The sequence below is a fragment of the Microcaecilia unicolor genome, chromosome 2 (genome assembly GCF_901765095.1).
Source record: "Microcaecilia unicolor chromosome 2, aMicUni1.1, whole genome shotgun sequence".
Classification (NCBI taxonomy): Eukaryota; Metazoa; Chordata; class Amphibia; order Gymnophiona; family Siphonopidae; genus Microcaecilia; species Microcaecilia unicolor.
This window is the reverse complement of record NC_044032.1, coordinates 551,083,718-551,101,359: the sequence shown is the minus strand read 5'-3', so window position 1 is coordinate 551,101,359 and position 17,642 is coordinate 551,083,718. Positions and strand designations below refer to the sequence as shown.

General features: G+C 40.4%; 1 protein-coding gene across 5 annotated transcripts in view; it reads left to right on the top strand.

Moving 5' to 3' along the window:
* Nucleotides 1-17,642, top strand: part of TEC (tec protein tyrosine kinase) — a 169,723-nt gene that overhangs the window by 21,708 nt on the left and 130,373 nt on the right. For 4 of the 5 annotated variants that reach the window (XM_030191357.1, XM_030191356.1, XM_030191360.1 and 1 more), the window contains exon 2: nt 4,525-4,748. In XM_030191357.1, coding sequence (XP_030047217.1) covers nt 4,611-4,748 — 138 coding nt within the window. In that variant the 5' untranslated portion in view covers nt 4,525-4,610. Of the gene's footprint in view, nt 1-4,524; nt 4,749-17,642 lie in introns of those variants that run through there. The other variant, XM_030191358.1, reaches the window with a different exon arrangement.

Below are 17,642 nucleotides of genomic sequence, written 5' to 3'. Positions count from 1 at the left end.
CTACCTTGAACACTGAGTTAAAGAACTGCCTTGAGACCAGTATATAATCAATGCGGGCATGGGTAGAGTGAGCTTGAGACAAGTGTGTGAAATCCCTCTCCTGAGAATGTAATACTCACCAGACTTCCACTAAATCCAACTGGTGGCATAAATTAGGTAAACCTCTGCTGTCATGAAGAGCTCCAGTCCTTCCAGGGTGGGATTTGTCCAGTTGAGGGTCCATTACTGAATTAAAACCCCCTCTTGGGGGCATGCCAAGAGTTTAGAAGTGACCATCTTATAAAATTGTTTATCATGTTGGTTGGGGGCGTACACATTCCCAATGATTAACTTCTTTTCCCGCACTAACACTTCACATAGTAAGAACCTACCCCCAGTATCCGTATAGAGAGGCGTAACCTTATCCGCCACCCCTTTCTTAAACAGGATTGCTACCCCACCTTTTTTCCCCTGGGCTGCTGCTGCAACACAATTACCCACCCACCATTGTTTGAGCTTAGTATGTTCAAGGGCTGATAAATGAGTCTCTTGTAACAAGGCAATATCAATATGGTGATGCTGAAGATGTTGCAGTATTTTTGAACGTTTAATAGGAGAGTTAATGCCTCCCACATTCCAAGTCACCACCTTCAGTGGTACACCTCACACCAGGACCCATAACATTTCAGAATAATAAACCTAATGGTCGGGGAGGGGTGCCCCAGCCCACATCCCCCCCCCCCCCCACAGAGCGCATTCCTCCACAGGCCTCACTTGCAAATCTAAGCGCATCCAAACAATCTTGCATTGAATCGCAAAAAGTTCCCCATCCAATTCTAATCCTGAGTATTGACTCCCTCCAAACCTCCCCTCTGCCTGCTATCTCCACATCTCCAACCATCCCACCTAAGGGTCCCCTATGGAACCGTCACGTTAGACACCACCCACAGCATATCCCTCTAAGTATATGCATTTATAGCTTAATTGACCAAAGTGACAGAGGGGAAAAAAAAGGGGGCTTATAACAACTTAATTCAGCAGCAATCTCACAGCATTGGCCATACACCAGGCTAAGCCTCCAGTCTTGGACCATCCAGCGCTCCCCAAGTCCAGTCCGTCCGTCCATGGGCTAGCTCATCCCAAATCTCAAGGCCCCTGGGATTGTAATGTGATCTCTCCCAGCAAATGATAATAACGGATCTCAAGTTAATGATCTGGACTTTCTCCCCTGGAAGGCCCTGAATCCACTGAAAGTAGGAACTCCTGTGCTTTCTCCACCGTATGATAAACTTTGGTTGCTGTTTTGATAAGTCACTCTCAATTTAGCTGGGTATTGCAGGGCAAAGCGTATATTCAAGGCAAAAAGTTTTGAACACACTTGTGAAAACCGCCGTGTTTGGTCTGCAACTGCTGCAGAGTAATCCTGAAAACATATTATTTTCTTGTTTTCATACTGTAATTCTTGGCCGCTTCTTAGTGCTTACAAAATAGCTTACATGTGCAAAATTAAGTAGGTGGCAAATCACTACTCTTGGTCTTGGTGGAGATGGTTGGCGGGGACCCACACGGTAAGCCCTTTCCACACAGAGGTCCCCACGATAGGGTTGCAGCTTTAATTGCTGTGGCTGCCATGTTTCCAGAAAGTTCCGCAGGTCTCCCTCTCTCAATGTCTCTGTTAAGCCCACAAATCTCAGGCTGTTCCTTCGGGATCTGTTCGCTAAGTCTTCTATTTTCTGTTTATATGTTGCCACCTTATTTTTCAGACGGGCATAATCCTTCTCCATTGTGGTTACCCGGTCCTCTAAGATCCAATGATGCTGCTTGTATGCTACCAAATCCTTACTGAGCTGCCCCTTATGGTCTTGTAATTGTTCTAACTTAAATTCGATTGGCCTCAGTCGCTTATCAAATAGTACCTCCACGGCTCCTGTTACCTCGGCCACCACCTCTGCTACCCATGCCGAGCCAATTGTGGATGTGGCCGGGCTCGCCCGGGCCACCATTTTGTCCTCATGCACTCTGACTTTCTCTTTTTCCTTGCGTGGTCCCTTGTGAAAATTTCTCAAACAGCTCCGAAGTCTGCAGGCAAAGATCTCAAACGCGTATGCAGGTCTTGTCGGTCGAAAAAAAAAAACCCAATGTTGATGGCAGGTTTAGCGGTGGGATGGCAGGAGTGGTGGTGTTCAGCACCCGCTCCCGAACATGGCGTCACGTGACCCCCAGGTACAGGTCTTATAGTGCACACTGCAATTTTGGGTTTTCTATCTCCATCAGCTTGTCAATGGACACAACATCTGCTTCTGTGGAATAGTATTAAGGACTAACTCCAGACTTCGCGCCTTCTGTCTCACTGCACCCTACACCTGGAATAAACTTCCTGAGCCCCTACGTCTTGCCCCATCCTTGGCCACCTTTAAATCTAGACTGAAAGCCCACCTCTTTAACATTGCTTTTGACTCGTAACCACTTGCCTCCACCTACCCTCCTCTCTTCCTTCCCGTTCACATTAATTGATTTGATTTGCTTACTTTATTTATTTTTTGTCTATTAGATTGTAAGCTCTTTGAGCCGGGACTGTCTTTCTTCTATGTTTGTGCAGCGCTGCGTATGCCTTGTAGTGCTATAGAAATGCTAAATAGTAGTAGTAGTAGTACTAAAGGAAAGAAAATGATTGGGTAAGATATCATTTCTCCATGCTTTCAAGTAAGTGTTGAAGAGTAGTAGACGGGGAAGGTCCTTGTGGTATCTAATGGTCTGGAATAAGGTACTTTCTTCCATTCATTTTTCTTGTGTTATATCAGAAGTGAATGGAACCATTTATTTGCACTGTGCCTCTGTATCTCAAACTGCTCACTTTAACAGTGTTGTTCATAGTGTTCCCCCACTTTTTCTTTAGATTTGCTGCTGGCATACCTCCCTAACGGTTATTAGGCTTGATACCTGTACCATGCAGTTGTCAGTGAATTGCTATGTGCTGTCCAGAATCCCACTCTAGGCCACAAGACAGAGCACCATGGGTGGGCCGAGCCCCACCCAGGAATGGTGCACCCCAAGGTCCTCAACCAACAGTGCTATGGCATCCCTGGCTGGCTCACTCTCTTCACTCAGAGCACTATGCTGTTTAAACTCACTGCAAGCTATGTGGTGCTGGAAGAGAACAGAATAGCTGTTCAAAAGGTGTCACAGCAAAGAAGCCTTCAGAAAAACTGGAGGTGGGGGGGAGGAGCCAACTTTAAGGGGATGGGTAGGGAGACAGGATGGAGGCTGACAGGGTATGTCAAATTGTTAGGTGACAGTCTTGGCATTCACGCTTTTTTTAATGAACTTTTTTTGGCTACACTGTTAGTCATTCCTATACAAACTATATGGTACTGAAGAATGTGCTTTCTAGATCCTGAACTGCTGGAGAAGTGCTCAGACACAGAAGCTAGGATTCAGTGTGGATTTTTTTTTTTTTAAGCTGCTGGTCTGTGTGACATTCTGAACAGTAGTGCCCATAGGTACTGACTGTTTTATAAATTAATAGAACCGAGCTTGTTGAACTATTTCATGAAGTGATCTGCAAATGTAAAATTTGAAAGTTACCTAGTGAGAGGTACTTCCTTGGTTGAAAAAAACAAAGTTAAATATTGTACATTCTTTTTGATCACACTTCTATGAGATGCTTTTTAGTCCAAAGAAGATGCTGAAGCACACTGACAGTTAACAAATAGTGACCTAGATGGTTTCAACCTGAAGGCAACTGGAAGCTATAGAGTACTTGTTAAACATATTTGACAAAGAAACGTAAGGGGCCCTGTTTACTAAGGCACACTAGCATTTTTAGCACACGCTAATACTAGAGACATCTATATATTCCTATGGGTGTCCCTAGCATTAGCGTGCTCTAAAAATGCTAGTGTGGCTTAGTAAACAGGGCCCTAAACATTTTAATCCTTAATATAACGTTCAGTATTAGTGGTCAATAGCGCCTGTGCGTTTCACCAGTATGGCTGCTTTTTATGTCTAGGGCATTTTGACTTTTTGTAGCAGAATAAGTTATGTATTATTTTTTTATAGAGGTTGCTGATATGTGGCCATGTTGGGTCTGGTTGATGGAACAGAATCCTTCCATGGTTCTGGTTGATGGAACAGAATCCTTCCATATGCCATACTGGTGTCTGTTGCCTTCTGTTTCTTTAACATGATTTCCTGGAGATAGTGTGACCTGACGCTCATTGGCATTCAGTGAAATTTTATAAAGGCAACTTCTATACCACATACTTGAAAGCTGAAAGTTGTTTCCTGGTCTGTGGTATGAAGTCAGATTTACCCCCCCCCCCCCCAAAAAAAAAAAGGCTCACAAAGATTTGAGTACAGTATGTACATCTAAATTGTTTTCCTTTTTTCAGTTGGTCAAAGATCAGTGATCTCGGGAACTGGGAAATTAACATACCTACATTTAGGTCTCTTCAAAGACTTAACTGTGACACTCCCTCTCCTTGGACTCTATTTTAAAGATGTTTGACTGTATTAATGATTTCATGCTCTTATTCTTTTTCCTAGGAGTTCTGCAGTTTTCTTTGAAAAGTCTGTCCAGATTTCAGAGCTGGAACTTCAATGGCAGGAGACAGTGCAACCCAGAGGCCGAAATGAATTCGGAAATCATCCTTGAGGAGATTTTGATTAAACGATCTCAGCAGAAGAAAAGGACATCTCCTTTAAATTACAAGGAAAGGTTTTTTGTACTTACAAAATCAAGATTAACATATTATGAAGGGCGATCAGAGGTAAGGGGACTAGAATAACTAACATTTTTTTTTCTTTTTTGAAAGATGATTGGGCTTTTTTTTTTTTTTGTTAATTTTCATATTGTGGGTCATGCTGTTTGACTGTAACATTACTATTTATTCTTGTATCTTTCTGTGTGGACCTAAATTGCTGAGTTCCAGAACATGCATGTGAAAGATTGAATCAATGGTTAGTATTAGGGTAATAATTGATTTTTTTTTTTAAAGTCATGGATCATGGTAGTCCTGCTGTTCCATTTCACAGATCCTTAGGAATCTGTTGTTGAAGAAGGGTCTATTTAAACACATTGTACCATCCTGTTAACCTTTTCTTCCCTTAGCATTATAGCGGCAGCTGTAATAACAGTTCAGTGGAAGTAGTTGTGTTTTGGTCTACACTTGCTGTTAGGGCGCATATTGCACTCCAAGGAAATTTCTCCATGTTGGTTGATATTTGGAAGGTATTTTTGCAGGGCTGAGGCACATAGTGTTATGTGGAAGCTTTTACCGCTGCTGCTGTGTGCTGAGGTTAACTGGAAGGTGTCAGTTGCCAGTACTCTCAACCCAACATTTGTTGTAATGTTGCATTCACTACAGTTAGAGAGACAAAGCCAACAGAACTTTATAGTTAATTTTCCCTGCTGATCTTCACCACAGATAAGTCTACTTGCCTACTAAAGGTCTTCCTTAGTTGTGCTAGTGAATAGAAGGTGCCCATCAGGCAAAGTGTTTGCTTTGTCAGCAGCGTATCTCTTCCATTAGACTTTACTGAAAATTAGTAAGTATAGGCCTGACTTCTGCCTACAACAGCAATGACTCGAAAAACTTAATTTTCTAGTTGGTATTGAGCAGTTTTACTTTAGTTTTTACTTGATTTATGAATACTCTTTTTTTTTTTTTTTTTTTTTTTTTCCTACGATATCAAAGGGTTTATTTTTTCCTTTGGTTTGAAACAATTATCTAAACCAAATGACAAAAGTACCAAGATTTTGTGCTGTCACAGAAGGATCTGACAGTTGAAAAACCTTGCTTTGTATAAAATCTCACTTTGAGAGTGCAAATGTGCAAGATTAGTGTAAATTTTTGTGCAGCTCTGGCAAGTTAACTGCAGACCTTATGTGTAGTTTGGGCAGACCTCTCATGTGATATGGTATTAAAAACTTCCCTTTTTTTGCACTGACTTTGCTGATTCATGTCAAAAAAAGAAAAGCTACATGCCTCAAAATAACTGGCCTATTTGACTCCTGCTTCTCCTTTTGACCATATATGTGAGCTTGTGCCTTTTCTTAGAATGAGAGGGGAATGATCCCTCTTTATCTACCTACCAGGTATTCTTACATACCTCCTTCGAATTTGTGCTTGAGTGGATTATAGTGTGTTTTGTGCTTTGTATGTGCTAGTGTGATACCTGCATGGTTGTTTATAATGAAGGTTGGCATAGTGATGTGAATTTCTTACATTTATGATGATAGAAATGGCTAACTGGGAGGTGTTCTCAAAAAAAGTGCTGTATCTCTTTTGGAATAAGAACAGGAAAAGGAGAATCAATGTGGTTTATAGTTAAAATTAAAGATCATATTTTAATTTCTTTTAATGAAAAGTTTCTTCTCACAAAATCAAAAGGCTACGTCCACGTTTTGTAATATCTGATTTGGGGTTCTGCAGTCTTAAATGTTAATGCCTCCTTTATGCCAGTCTTCCTCATGCAGAGACCACACAGAGCTTGTACGTGGAGACTTGTTAATCCACTCATTCTAAGAGGTGATAAAAGAACCACAGACTAGTGACATGGTCCTTGGCATCATGAAAATATTTATCAACCCCTCCTGTCGCACCCCTCCTCCCCCTAAAAAAAAAGGCAGCTTCCCAAATGGGGTCACCAAACCCATGTTTGGGTCACGACCTGGGTGGGCTCTCCATAGGTGCGCCACTATTCTGCACCTTCAAGGGGTCACACAGTTTTATTTGGATTTTAATATGGTTATGCTGTTAACAAAATTGTAAGTTTTATGTTAAACTGTACCTGCTGTGTACGGCCTTGGGTGAATCTCTTCATAAAGGCGGTTGAGAAATCCCAATAAATAAATAAAATATCTGGTCATGGCCACAAAAAATATTAAAAAGCACTAACATAGTAACATAGTAGATGACGGCAGAAAAAGACCTGCATGGTCCATCCAGTCTGTCCGTATACCTTACCTTGATTTGCATCTGTCATTTTTAGGTCACAGACCGTAGAAGTCTGCCCAGCATTAGCCTCACCTCCCAACCACCAGCCCCTCTTCCCACCACCGGCTCCGCCACCCAATCTCGGCTAAGCTTCTGAGGATCCATTCCTTCTGAACTGGGTTTCTTTGTTTATCCCACGCATGTTTGAATTCCGTTACCGTTTTCATCTCCACCACCTCCCGTGGGATGGCATTCCAAGCATATTTCCTGACATTTTTCTTCAGTCTGCCCCCCTTCGATCTCATTTCATGTCCTCTAGTTCTTCCGCCTTCCCATATCCGGAAAAAGTTTGTTTGCGGATTAATACCTTTAAAATATTTGAACGTCTGTATCATATCACCCCAGTTTCTCCTTTCCCCCAGGGTATACATGTTCAGGTCAGCAAGTCTCTCCTCATACATCTTGTAACACAAATCCCATAACATTCTCATAGCTTTTCTTTTTTTTTTTTAATGTTTGAATATTTTATTGAGCATCATTACAATACAAAAATGTCTCGTAGCTTTTCTTTGCACTGCTTCAATTCTTTTTACATCCTTAGCAAGATACGGCCTCCAAAACTGAACACAATACTCCAGGTGGGGCCTCACCAACGACTTGTACAGGGGCATCAACACCTCCTTTCTTCTGCTGGTCACACCTCTCTCTATACAGCCTAGCAACATTCTAGCTACAGCCACCGCCTTGTCACACTGTTTCGTCACCTTCAGATCCTCAGATACTATCACCCCACGATCCCTCTCCCCGTCCGTATATATCAGACTCTCACCTCTAACACATACGTCTCCCGTGGATTTCTACTCCCTAAGTGCATCACTTTGCATTTCTTTCGTATTGAATTTTAATTGCCAAACCTTAGACCATTCTTCTAGCTTCCACAGATCCTTTTTCATGTTTTCCACTCCCTCCCGGGTGTCCACTGTGTTACAAATCTTAGTATCATCCGCAAATAGACAAACTTTACCTTCTAACCCTTCGGCAATGTCACTCACAAATATATTGAACAAAATTGGCCCCAGCACCGATCCCTGAGGTACTCCACTACTCACCTTTCCCTCATCCGAGCGAACTCGATTAACCACCACCCTCTGGCGTCTGTCCGTCAACCAGTTCCTAATCCAGTTCACCACTTCGGGTCCTATCTTCAGCCTGTCCAGTTTATTTAAGAGCCTCCTGTGGGGAACCGTGTTAAAAGCTTTGCTGAAATCTAAGTAGATTACGTCTAGCACGTCCCTGATTCAATTCTCCGGTCACCCAATCAAAGAATTCAATGAGATTCGTTTGGCACGATTTCCCTTTGGTAAAACCATGTTGTCTCGGATCTTGCAACTTATTGTTTTCCAGGAAATTCACTATCCTTTCCTTCAGCATCGCTTCCATTACTTTTCCAATAACCGAAGTGAGGCTTACCGGCCTGTAGTTTCTAGCTTCTTCCGTATCACCACTTTTGTGAAGAGGGACCACATCCGTCGTTCTGCAATCCCTCGGAACCTCTCCCGTCTTTAAGGATTTATTAAATAAAGCACTAGAGCCACACAGTTGAAATCGGCAGTCTGACTCCGGGCAGCAAAGGAAAAGAACATGACCCAATATGCAGCAGTCTCCACTTATCACCCTTTGCAGTTTGAGTTGTCTTGCATGCTCAGTGTGGTGTGGGGAAGTGGAGGGGGGGGGAGTTGTGGAATTGAGCAGTTTCTTCTGCAGAATCCTGCACAGGAGGGGAATTATGTATTATGCAGTTGTGTGAAATTCCATCAGAAGTAAACTCTAATAAATTGACCTGACCTCAACATTTTCAGTATGAGTGAGTAGTGCATGAAGAAAGAAAGCCTTTTTCTACATTTTTTTTTTTGTTCTTAGAGGCAGGTAAGAGTGTGCAAGTACAATAATGCCATAGTCTTAGTTTCAGTGAAGTTAAACTGGACACTTCATTGTTAACTTGGGGTTTTGGGATGTATAATGCACATTTCTCATTTTCTACCGTTAGTCTAATTCCAGTGATAGTTAATACTTACAATTATTCTAATTTACTGTTTACTTTTCTCAAATCAGAGAAACTGTCAGTGATTACCTCAATTTCTCTAGGCATTACATTTGAACAATCATTGGTCATAGACCAAAAACATTTCACAGTAGAACAAAACTTTATTCAAAACTAGTAAAAAAGGCCCGTTTCTGGAACGAATGAAATGGGCGCTAGCAAGGTTTTCCTGGGAGTGTGTGAATGAGAGAGAGCCAGAGTGAATGTGCGGGTGTGTGACAGAGTGAGACTGTCTATGTGACAGTGTGTGTGTGAGAATGAGAGTGTGTGACAGGGCCCCCTCCCCTGTTCCTAATGCCACTCACCCTGTTCCCTCCCCTCCTTTTCCTCCTCCTTCCCACACTTTGGGTTCTTTAAGGCTTTCAAAAGTGTATGTACCCCCGTGGCCCTAACGCCCAGTATCCGGATACCCCACCGCTTTCCTCCTCACCCCTCCCCCAAGATGTAATACTTTCACGCCCTTCATTTTTTTAAAAAAGTGTCCTATCTACCCTGTGTACAAATGCCCAGCATTCAGATTGTGTTCCTCTCGTAAATTTTCATTTCTTTCATTCATTCAGAACTTCCCCCCCCCCCCCCCCCCGAACACTTTTGGTTCCTTCAGTCTTTTAAAACTCTCCTATGTACCCTGTGTGCTAATGGCCAGCATTGAGATTGTTTTCCTGTCCCAAATTTGCATGTCTTTCAGTCATTCACAACTCCCCCCCCCCCCTTCTCCAGTTTAACACTTTTGGTTCGTTCAGTCTTTTTTAAAACTCTCCTATCAACCCTAATGGCCAGCACTCAGATTGTTTTGCTTTGCCAAATTGTCTGTCACTGAGGTCAGTGCGTGCCTGCCTAGCAGACCACTTCCGGCAGGCAAGGTCCCAAGCACATCCTGTTGGAGGTGAGAATTATTATATAGGAAGTTAGGCATCCTTTGAACTAAGCTGTGGTAAGCACTCACGTGGTAACTTTTAGATGTTTGTGTGCAAACCACATACTAAAATATTTTTCCGGAGGGGGCATTTCTGGGGGCAAAGAGCACATGTCTGCGCTAAACAGCGCAGCTACATTGCTGCATGCTAACTGATTAGCGTATGATTATGCGTGAGCCCTTACCACCTATAAAATAGTTGGCAGTGATGGCTCGTGCAGTAATAATTCCTAGCCGCACACTGGGTGGAAGATTTCAGCGTATTGTCTACAATGACACCTAGATCTTTTTCTTGAGTGCTGACTCCTAAGGTGGACCCTAGCATCAGGTAATTGATTTTTGGATTATTCTTCCCAATGTGCATCACCTTTGCATTTGTCCATATTAAATTTCATCTGCTATTTGGATTCCCATTTCCTAAGGTCTTCCTGCAATTTTTCACAATCCGCATGTGTTTTGACAATTTTGAATAGTTTTGTCATCTGCAAATTGTCACCTCACTCATTCCATTTTTTTTCTAGATCATTTATAAATATGTTATGTAGCATCAGTCCCATTACAGATCCCTTCAGCACACCACTATTCACCCTTCTCCATTGAGAAAAATGACCATTTAACCCTGCCTTCTGGTTTCTGTCCAATAACCAATTCCTAAGCTACAGAAGGACATTGTCTCCTATCCCATGACTTTATTTTCTCAGGAATCTCTCATGGGGAACTTTGTCAAAAGCTTTCTGACAATCCAGATACACTACAACAGCAGGCTCACCTTTATCTACATGTTTACTTACGCCTTCAAAGACATGAAGCAGATTGGTGAGGCATGACTTCCTTTGGCTGAACCCATGCTGACTCTGTCCCATTAAACCCTGTTTGTCTATGTGTTCCTTAAATTTATTCTTTGTAATAGTTTCCACTATTTTCCCCAGCACTGAAGTCAGGCTTACTGGTCTATAATTTCCCGGATCACCCTGAACCCTTTTTAAAAATTGGCGTTGCATTTGCCATCCTCCTATCTTCAGGTACTGTGGATGATTTTAATGACAGGTTATAGATCACTGACAGATCATCAGTTTTATGTTTGAGTTCTTTCAGTACCCTGTGGCGTGTGCCATCTGGTCCAGGTGATTTATCTTTTTAACTTATTTTGGCTCAGTATATGTTCTGGGTTCACCAAGATTTTTCAGGTCCTCCGTATCGTCATGCTTGCAAACCATTTCCGGTACAGGTAGATCTCTTACATCCTGTTCCGTAAAGACTGAAGCAAAGAGCTCATTTAATCTCTCCACTGTAGCCTTGTCCTTCCTGAGTGCTGCTTTTGCTCCTTCATGATATAACTGTTCCACAGATTCCCTCACAGGCTTTCTGCTTCTTATGTACCTGCGTTACTATGAGTGTTTGTCTCTAAAACAAGTTTTTCTTCATATTCTCTTTTCGCCTTCTTTATCATTTATTGTATTCTATTATACTGTCAATTCTTGCAGAAGCAGTGCTTTGTATCTAGCTTGACACGGCTTATGTCTCTTATTTCTTTTCATTTCAGTTCTTTTTCCATTCTTTGAAGCATGCTGTTCTTATAGCCTCTTTCACTTCACCTTTTAACCCCGCTGGTTGTTGTTTGCTGTTCTTTCCACATTTAATATGTGGAATACATCTGGTGTGGGCTTTCACGATGGTATTTTTAAACAATATCCACGCCTGATTTAAAGTCCTAACATAGTACCTAGATATATATTTAAGATCCATAGGGTATTCTGTGCATGAACTTCATGACACACACGTTATTTTAAAACAAGGTTTTGTATGTATAATGTGTGTGTGTATATAATTTATATATTAGAAAGCTTGGGACAAATACATAGGATCTCCTAAGGGAGTGAAAGGGAGAGTAAGCTCTTTGAGCAGGGACTGTCTCTTTTTGTGTATGGTGTACAGCGCTGCGTATGCCTTGTAGCGCTATAGAAATGATAAATAGTAGTAGTAGTAGTAGTAGATGGCATGGATGAGCAAACTGGATAGGCCATATGGTCTTTACCTGTTTTTATTTTTATATTTATTTATATAAAGAAATGAATGAATTTGTGTTTTGTGTTCATCTCTGTGGCTTTTCATATTTTATTTAAATGGCTAAAAAGAAAAATGTGAAAGTTACAATATTAGATATTCAGCACTTTATTTTTGCTTAGAGAGATGGATTTGAAAAATAAAAACCTGAATGAATTAAAAGCCAGAGATATTAAAAGAAAGATACTTTAAGTCCATTTGGTTGAACTGCCCTTATTTTAGAAATAACTTCTCTCTAAATAAACCGCAATGCACATCTCTGCTGTGCCAAGACATGCATAAGGTTCCTAATCTAATTTAATATGATTTTATGTTCCGCTTAACCAAATGAAGGCACAAGGCAAATCACAAAAAGATAAGAGACTGGTCTATAATCCCAAGAAGTCATTGATCATATTAAAAGATACAAAAACATTAAAATCCAAAAAGTCCGCTGCTTCTACAACTTTCATAAGGGAAGCTTGGCCACAGGTCTATAGTTGAAACAGGAGGAATGGTCTAATTTAGAGCCTTTTAATAGTGAAGTCAACAGAATTTGAACCGAGTTAGCATGTTACCTTCTGACAGTAGTTGGTTTACTAGATAAGTAATTATGGACAAGAGAGGAGAAGGTATTTCTCTCATTATCCTAGCTGTCTATGGCTCTAATATTCCTGTCCCATGGCATGCACATTTTTAAAGTACATTACTAATGAGAGTAAAGGTCTAGTTAAACCTTTTCCTCAGAATTGGACCCTAAACTTCTTAAACTTTTTTTTTTTTTAATCAAAAAGTATTGTATAGATTATGGAACATGTGAGGCGGAGCACCTGGTATGAGCTTACAGAAGTGGAACATGTTGTTTATAACAAAAAGGCATTCAAGCAGACAGACATGTGATACCTTCAATGACAGTAATATTAGATTTGATATTTTTACTTCATTCCAGTCTCTAAAGATTTAACTTAAATTAGAACTTTGAAGTCTGGCTCATTGTTCATTCAAATTATAAGAAGCTTGGTAAGGTGCATCATGTAGGTGGTAGACTTAATTCATCAAGCTTGGTTGTTCTGGAATATTAGGAATTGCATTCACCTTTAACTATAACAAACTTTGGGTCCCTTGTACTAAGCTGTATCAGGTGCCTAACGTATGCCTAAGGCAGCAAAAATGGCCTAACATGGGGGACACGTGCATGCTAGATTTTTTTTTTTTTTTTAGGGGTGTGTGTCAGGGGTAGGGAGTAGGCATTCCTACACTAACCAATAGCACATCTGTATTGGTGTGTGCTAACTGGTTAGTGTATGGATAATGCAAGAGCCTTTACCACCTATAGCATAAGTGACGGTGAGCACTCCTGCAGTAATTAAAAAAAAAAAAAGCCACACACTAATGGTGACATTAGCACATAGCCATTAATGAAAAAAAAAAAGAAAGTTTTTACAGTTGGTGGCAATGGCCTTAGTGTATGGAAATGACAAGCATAAGAATGCACTAAGGCCATTTTTTATGGGAGCTTAGTAAAAGGACCCCTTTACTTGTTAGTTCCTGAATTTGATGTATAGAGTACTTACTAAACCTTGTTATAATAACTTGTCCTATGAGGAAAGGCTAAAGCGACTAGTCTCTTCAGCTTGGAGAAAAGACTGAAGGGAGATATGATAGAGGTCTATAAAATAATGAGTGGAGTGGACCGGGTAGACGTCGAGCATCTGTTTACTCTTTCCAAAAATGTTAGAACTGGGAGGCATGCAATGAAGCTACAAAGTAGTAAATTTAAAATGAATCTGAGAAAATGTTTCTTCACTCAACGTGTAATTAAACTCTGGAATTCGTTGCCAGAGAATGTGGTAAAGGCGGTTAGCTTAGTGGCGTTTAAACAAGGTTTGGATGGCTTCCTAAAGGAAAAGGCCATAGACCATTATTTCAATGAACTTGGGGAAAATCCACTTCTTATTTCTGGGATAAGCAACATAAAATGTTTTGTACATTTTTTGGATCTTGCCAGGTATTTGTGACCTGGATTGGCCACTGTTGGAAACAGGATGCTTGGCTTGATTGACCTTTGGTCTGTCCCGGTATGACAATACTTCTGTACTTAGCACATGCTTCCAAATTTCCTGTGAACAAGTTCATATGTAATCTTCTTACTACAGTTTGCTTGTCTTTTTTTATTCTTCCAGTCCAACTGACATTGAAAAGAAATATGAAAAAGGTGTTGAAAACAAAGGAAGAGGTTAAAAAAATTTTTTTTTAATGGGCCCGATTGGACTGAGGGGTTCCAGTAAAATAAGCCCCCCCCCCCCCCCCATGGCCCAAGGTAGTTCTATTGGGAAAGAATTCCAGTTTCTCCGACATAGAAAATTACAGTGAAACATATCAGAAAGTTGTTCTTTTGAAATTTCCTGTTCCAGATTCCCCAAACTCTTGAACCACCCCATGCATCTGCCATACTACCCAAATTTTGTTTCCAAAGACACAATGCATGCAAGACAGACGGACAATAGTCACTTTTTGAGTGTTTTCCTGTATTTGTAGTCAATTTCCTTCCAGACTCTACATCATGCCTACCTGCATTTTCTTTAGCAGTGGAAGGAGATAACAGTTGAAGCCTAGGATTTCAACTTAGTCAAGACAGGCTACCACCTCAGGTTTCAGTCTCTGCTACCAGACTTGACCCTTGATGAAGCTGCTTTGAAATGCCACTCCAGGGCATGCCACCATGTTTTTTTCTTTGTGAACGACTGACTAAAATTCTGTGAGATATCCTATTTAGAGGTGAAAGAGAAATATACCTGATGATTTTATGCTGAATACCACCTGAATACCAGTCTTTTTTTACAATGTCCCCTGCTGCTCTTCCACCTTCAGCCCAGTGATCCCCTAGCAAAACTAAGCATAAAAATACTGAGAAAATCATTTTTTGCATGGGGCTGATTTGCTTGTTTTATTTTGAATATTGTATAATTCAGTGTCTGTTACTGTTTTATTGTTTTTATTATGTATGTTGATTTGTAAGGGGACTAGAAATTTTAAAATATAAATAAACAAGTAACGTCAGATAAAACAGATGTACTTGCGCTGTCTTCAGTCTCTCCTGACCTTACCTTTATCAGGAATGAACAGAAGGAATGTTCTGGTAATAGGAGAACTTCTTTGGTTACATCTCTGCCACTCTGTCCCAAGTAGGACCTGTCTCTGTACTCCACTGCTCCAACTCAAGTGGGATATGGCTTGCACAACTCCTGTACTTTTTAGGATCCTGCCAGGTAACTTATGACCTTGATTGACCAATGTTAGAAACAGGATACTGGGTTTGATGGATTTTTGGTTTGACCCCAGTATGGTGGTACTTAATGGTTTTTCAAAGTGCTACAAACTACTACACATTGCAATGATAGTCTCTCTACGTATTTGTATACAGGCATCTAAGTAACCGCTTAGTTGTGTGAAAGTACTAGAGCTCTCATTAAGAAAGCTTTCACAAAGCTTGTAACCAAATGTCCCCCTCCTCCAACTGAATTATGTTTTCTGTATCTGCTTTTCTCTTTTTTTTCTCCAAACTGTTTAGGGGACCCCCCCCCCCCCCACACACACACAAAAGTGGAGAAATTAGATCCGCTACGGGGGTAGAGATAAAAAAAGAAGTAAGTAGTGTGATCAACACGACACTTCCAAAACACTGGGGAGACAAATGATAAAGAATAATACTTTATTGAAAAACTATGTTAAAGATTCAAAGGACTCAACACAGAGCCGTGTTTCTGTGAGCGCCTGCCTCAGGAGTCTGTTTGTTGTGAAAGCCAGTGAATGGAGCAACATAGGCGAGGAAACCAAATCATGCCTTTAAAAAGACTAGTGATAGGTGAATGCGCCAAACGTTAACTTGAAATGACAATTAAGACTGTTCGGCACTACTGTGTTTGACTCGTTTCACAGTCTTAATTGTCATTTCAAGTTGCTCTATTCACTGGTTTTCACAACAAACAGACTCCTGAGGCAGGTGTTGTTCGCAGAAACACGGCTCTGTGTCGCGTCTTTTGAGTCTTTAACATAGTTTCTCAAAGTATTATTTCTTTATCATTTGTCTCCCCGGTGTTTTGGAAGTGTTGTGTTGATCATGCTACTTTCTTCTTTTTTTATCTCTACCCCCGTAGCAGATCTAATTTCTACACTTTTGTGGGGTTATTTCCCTCCCTAAACAGTTTGGTGAAACAAGAGAAAACCAGATACAGAAAACATATTTCAGTTGGAGGAGGGGGACATTTGGTTACAAGCTTTGTGAAAGCTTTCTTAACATCCAGAAAGTTTAAAGTGTTTTTTTTTTCTTTTTTTTAAACCAGATTTAGCTCCAGACATCCACTTCAGGAAATGAAACAAGAAAAAAAGGGGGGATGGGACTTGATATACCACCTTTCTGTGGTTACAATCAAAGTAGTTTACATATTATATACAGGTTTTTATTTTGTACCTGGGGCAATGAAGGGTTAAGTGACTTGCCCAGAGTCACAAGGAGCTGGGGCGGGAATCAATAGACCTTGAAAGTATGCAGTTAGATTATTCAAACTGGCAACAGTAGAGCTGCTTGAGAGTATCTTTTTCAGTAATAGTCTTGCAAAAACATAGTTACTACCCAAAAACATAGTTACTACCCAGTTATGTGGAATTTTTTTCCCCCATTTTTAAAGACGACACTGCAAAATGTACTGTGGTAACCTTTGTAACTATTTTCTTGCATTAAATACTGGAAAATTGCTTATTGTGAGAGTTCTTGGACTGTTGAAACAACTTAGCTAATATTGAAACTACCATAGTGAATAAGTTACAGAAAGTAAATGGAGAATGGATATTATCATGAAGCAATGAAGAGGAAGTTACAGCATTACTGCTTTATTGAAAATAAGACTCTCTTCCATTTGTTTCTCATTTGTGCAGAATATTGAACTGTCCCTTTTCCTGAAAAAATAACCCTCCACAAGGAGAATTTTCTCTGAAAACCTTTCAGCTTAAGATATCATTGGGGTCCTGATACTTTAGATTCTCTTGATTTCTTCCCTTTTATTGTGATTTAAATCTTTAATTGTTTGAAGGGAAACTGTTTTGTCCTTGCTTAGTTTTTCTTTAACAGTTTTAAAGTTTCCACTGTCTATTTCCTTAAATGTTTGCATATTGGAGAGAGAATGAGCTGAGCAGCACATTTACTTAAATATGGGAGCACGCTGAGGCTTCAGTCATTTTGTGAAAGAGGTGGTTCTTGTTGCTACATCAAAGTTTTTGTTTTTTAATTTTTTTTTCCTTAAACCCTGCTACAAACCATATTATATTGATATATAGTGCTGAGAGCTTGTGAATCCCCAAGTATTACTATATGGTCCTAACCATAATGGTTGTGTTTAACTGAAGCCAGTCTTATCCAGGGTTTCATGCTCCTTGAGATACACTGAGGTACAAAGTAGGTATAATAGCAGCAGTTACCATCCCTAACAACCCTATGGGGCTAATTGAATAGGACATTTTGGTCTTTATCTGCCACCGTCTATTATACTATAATGTAATAAGTTAAACACATACGGCTTGATTTTCAAAAGGGTTTATAAGTTTAGTGGCAGCTGCTAAATTATGACCCCCTCTATTAGTGAATTTCAGTGGCACTTTAAGGTTATCA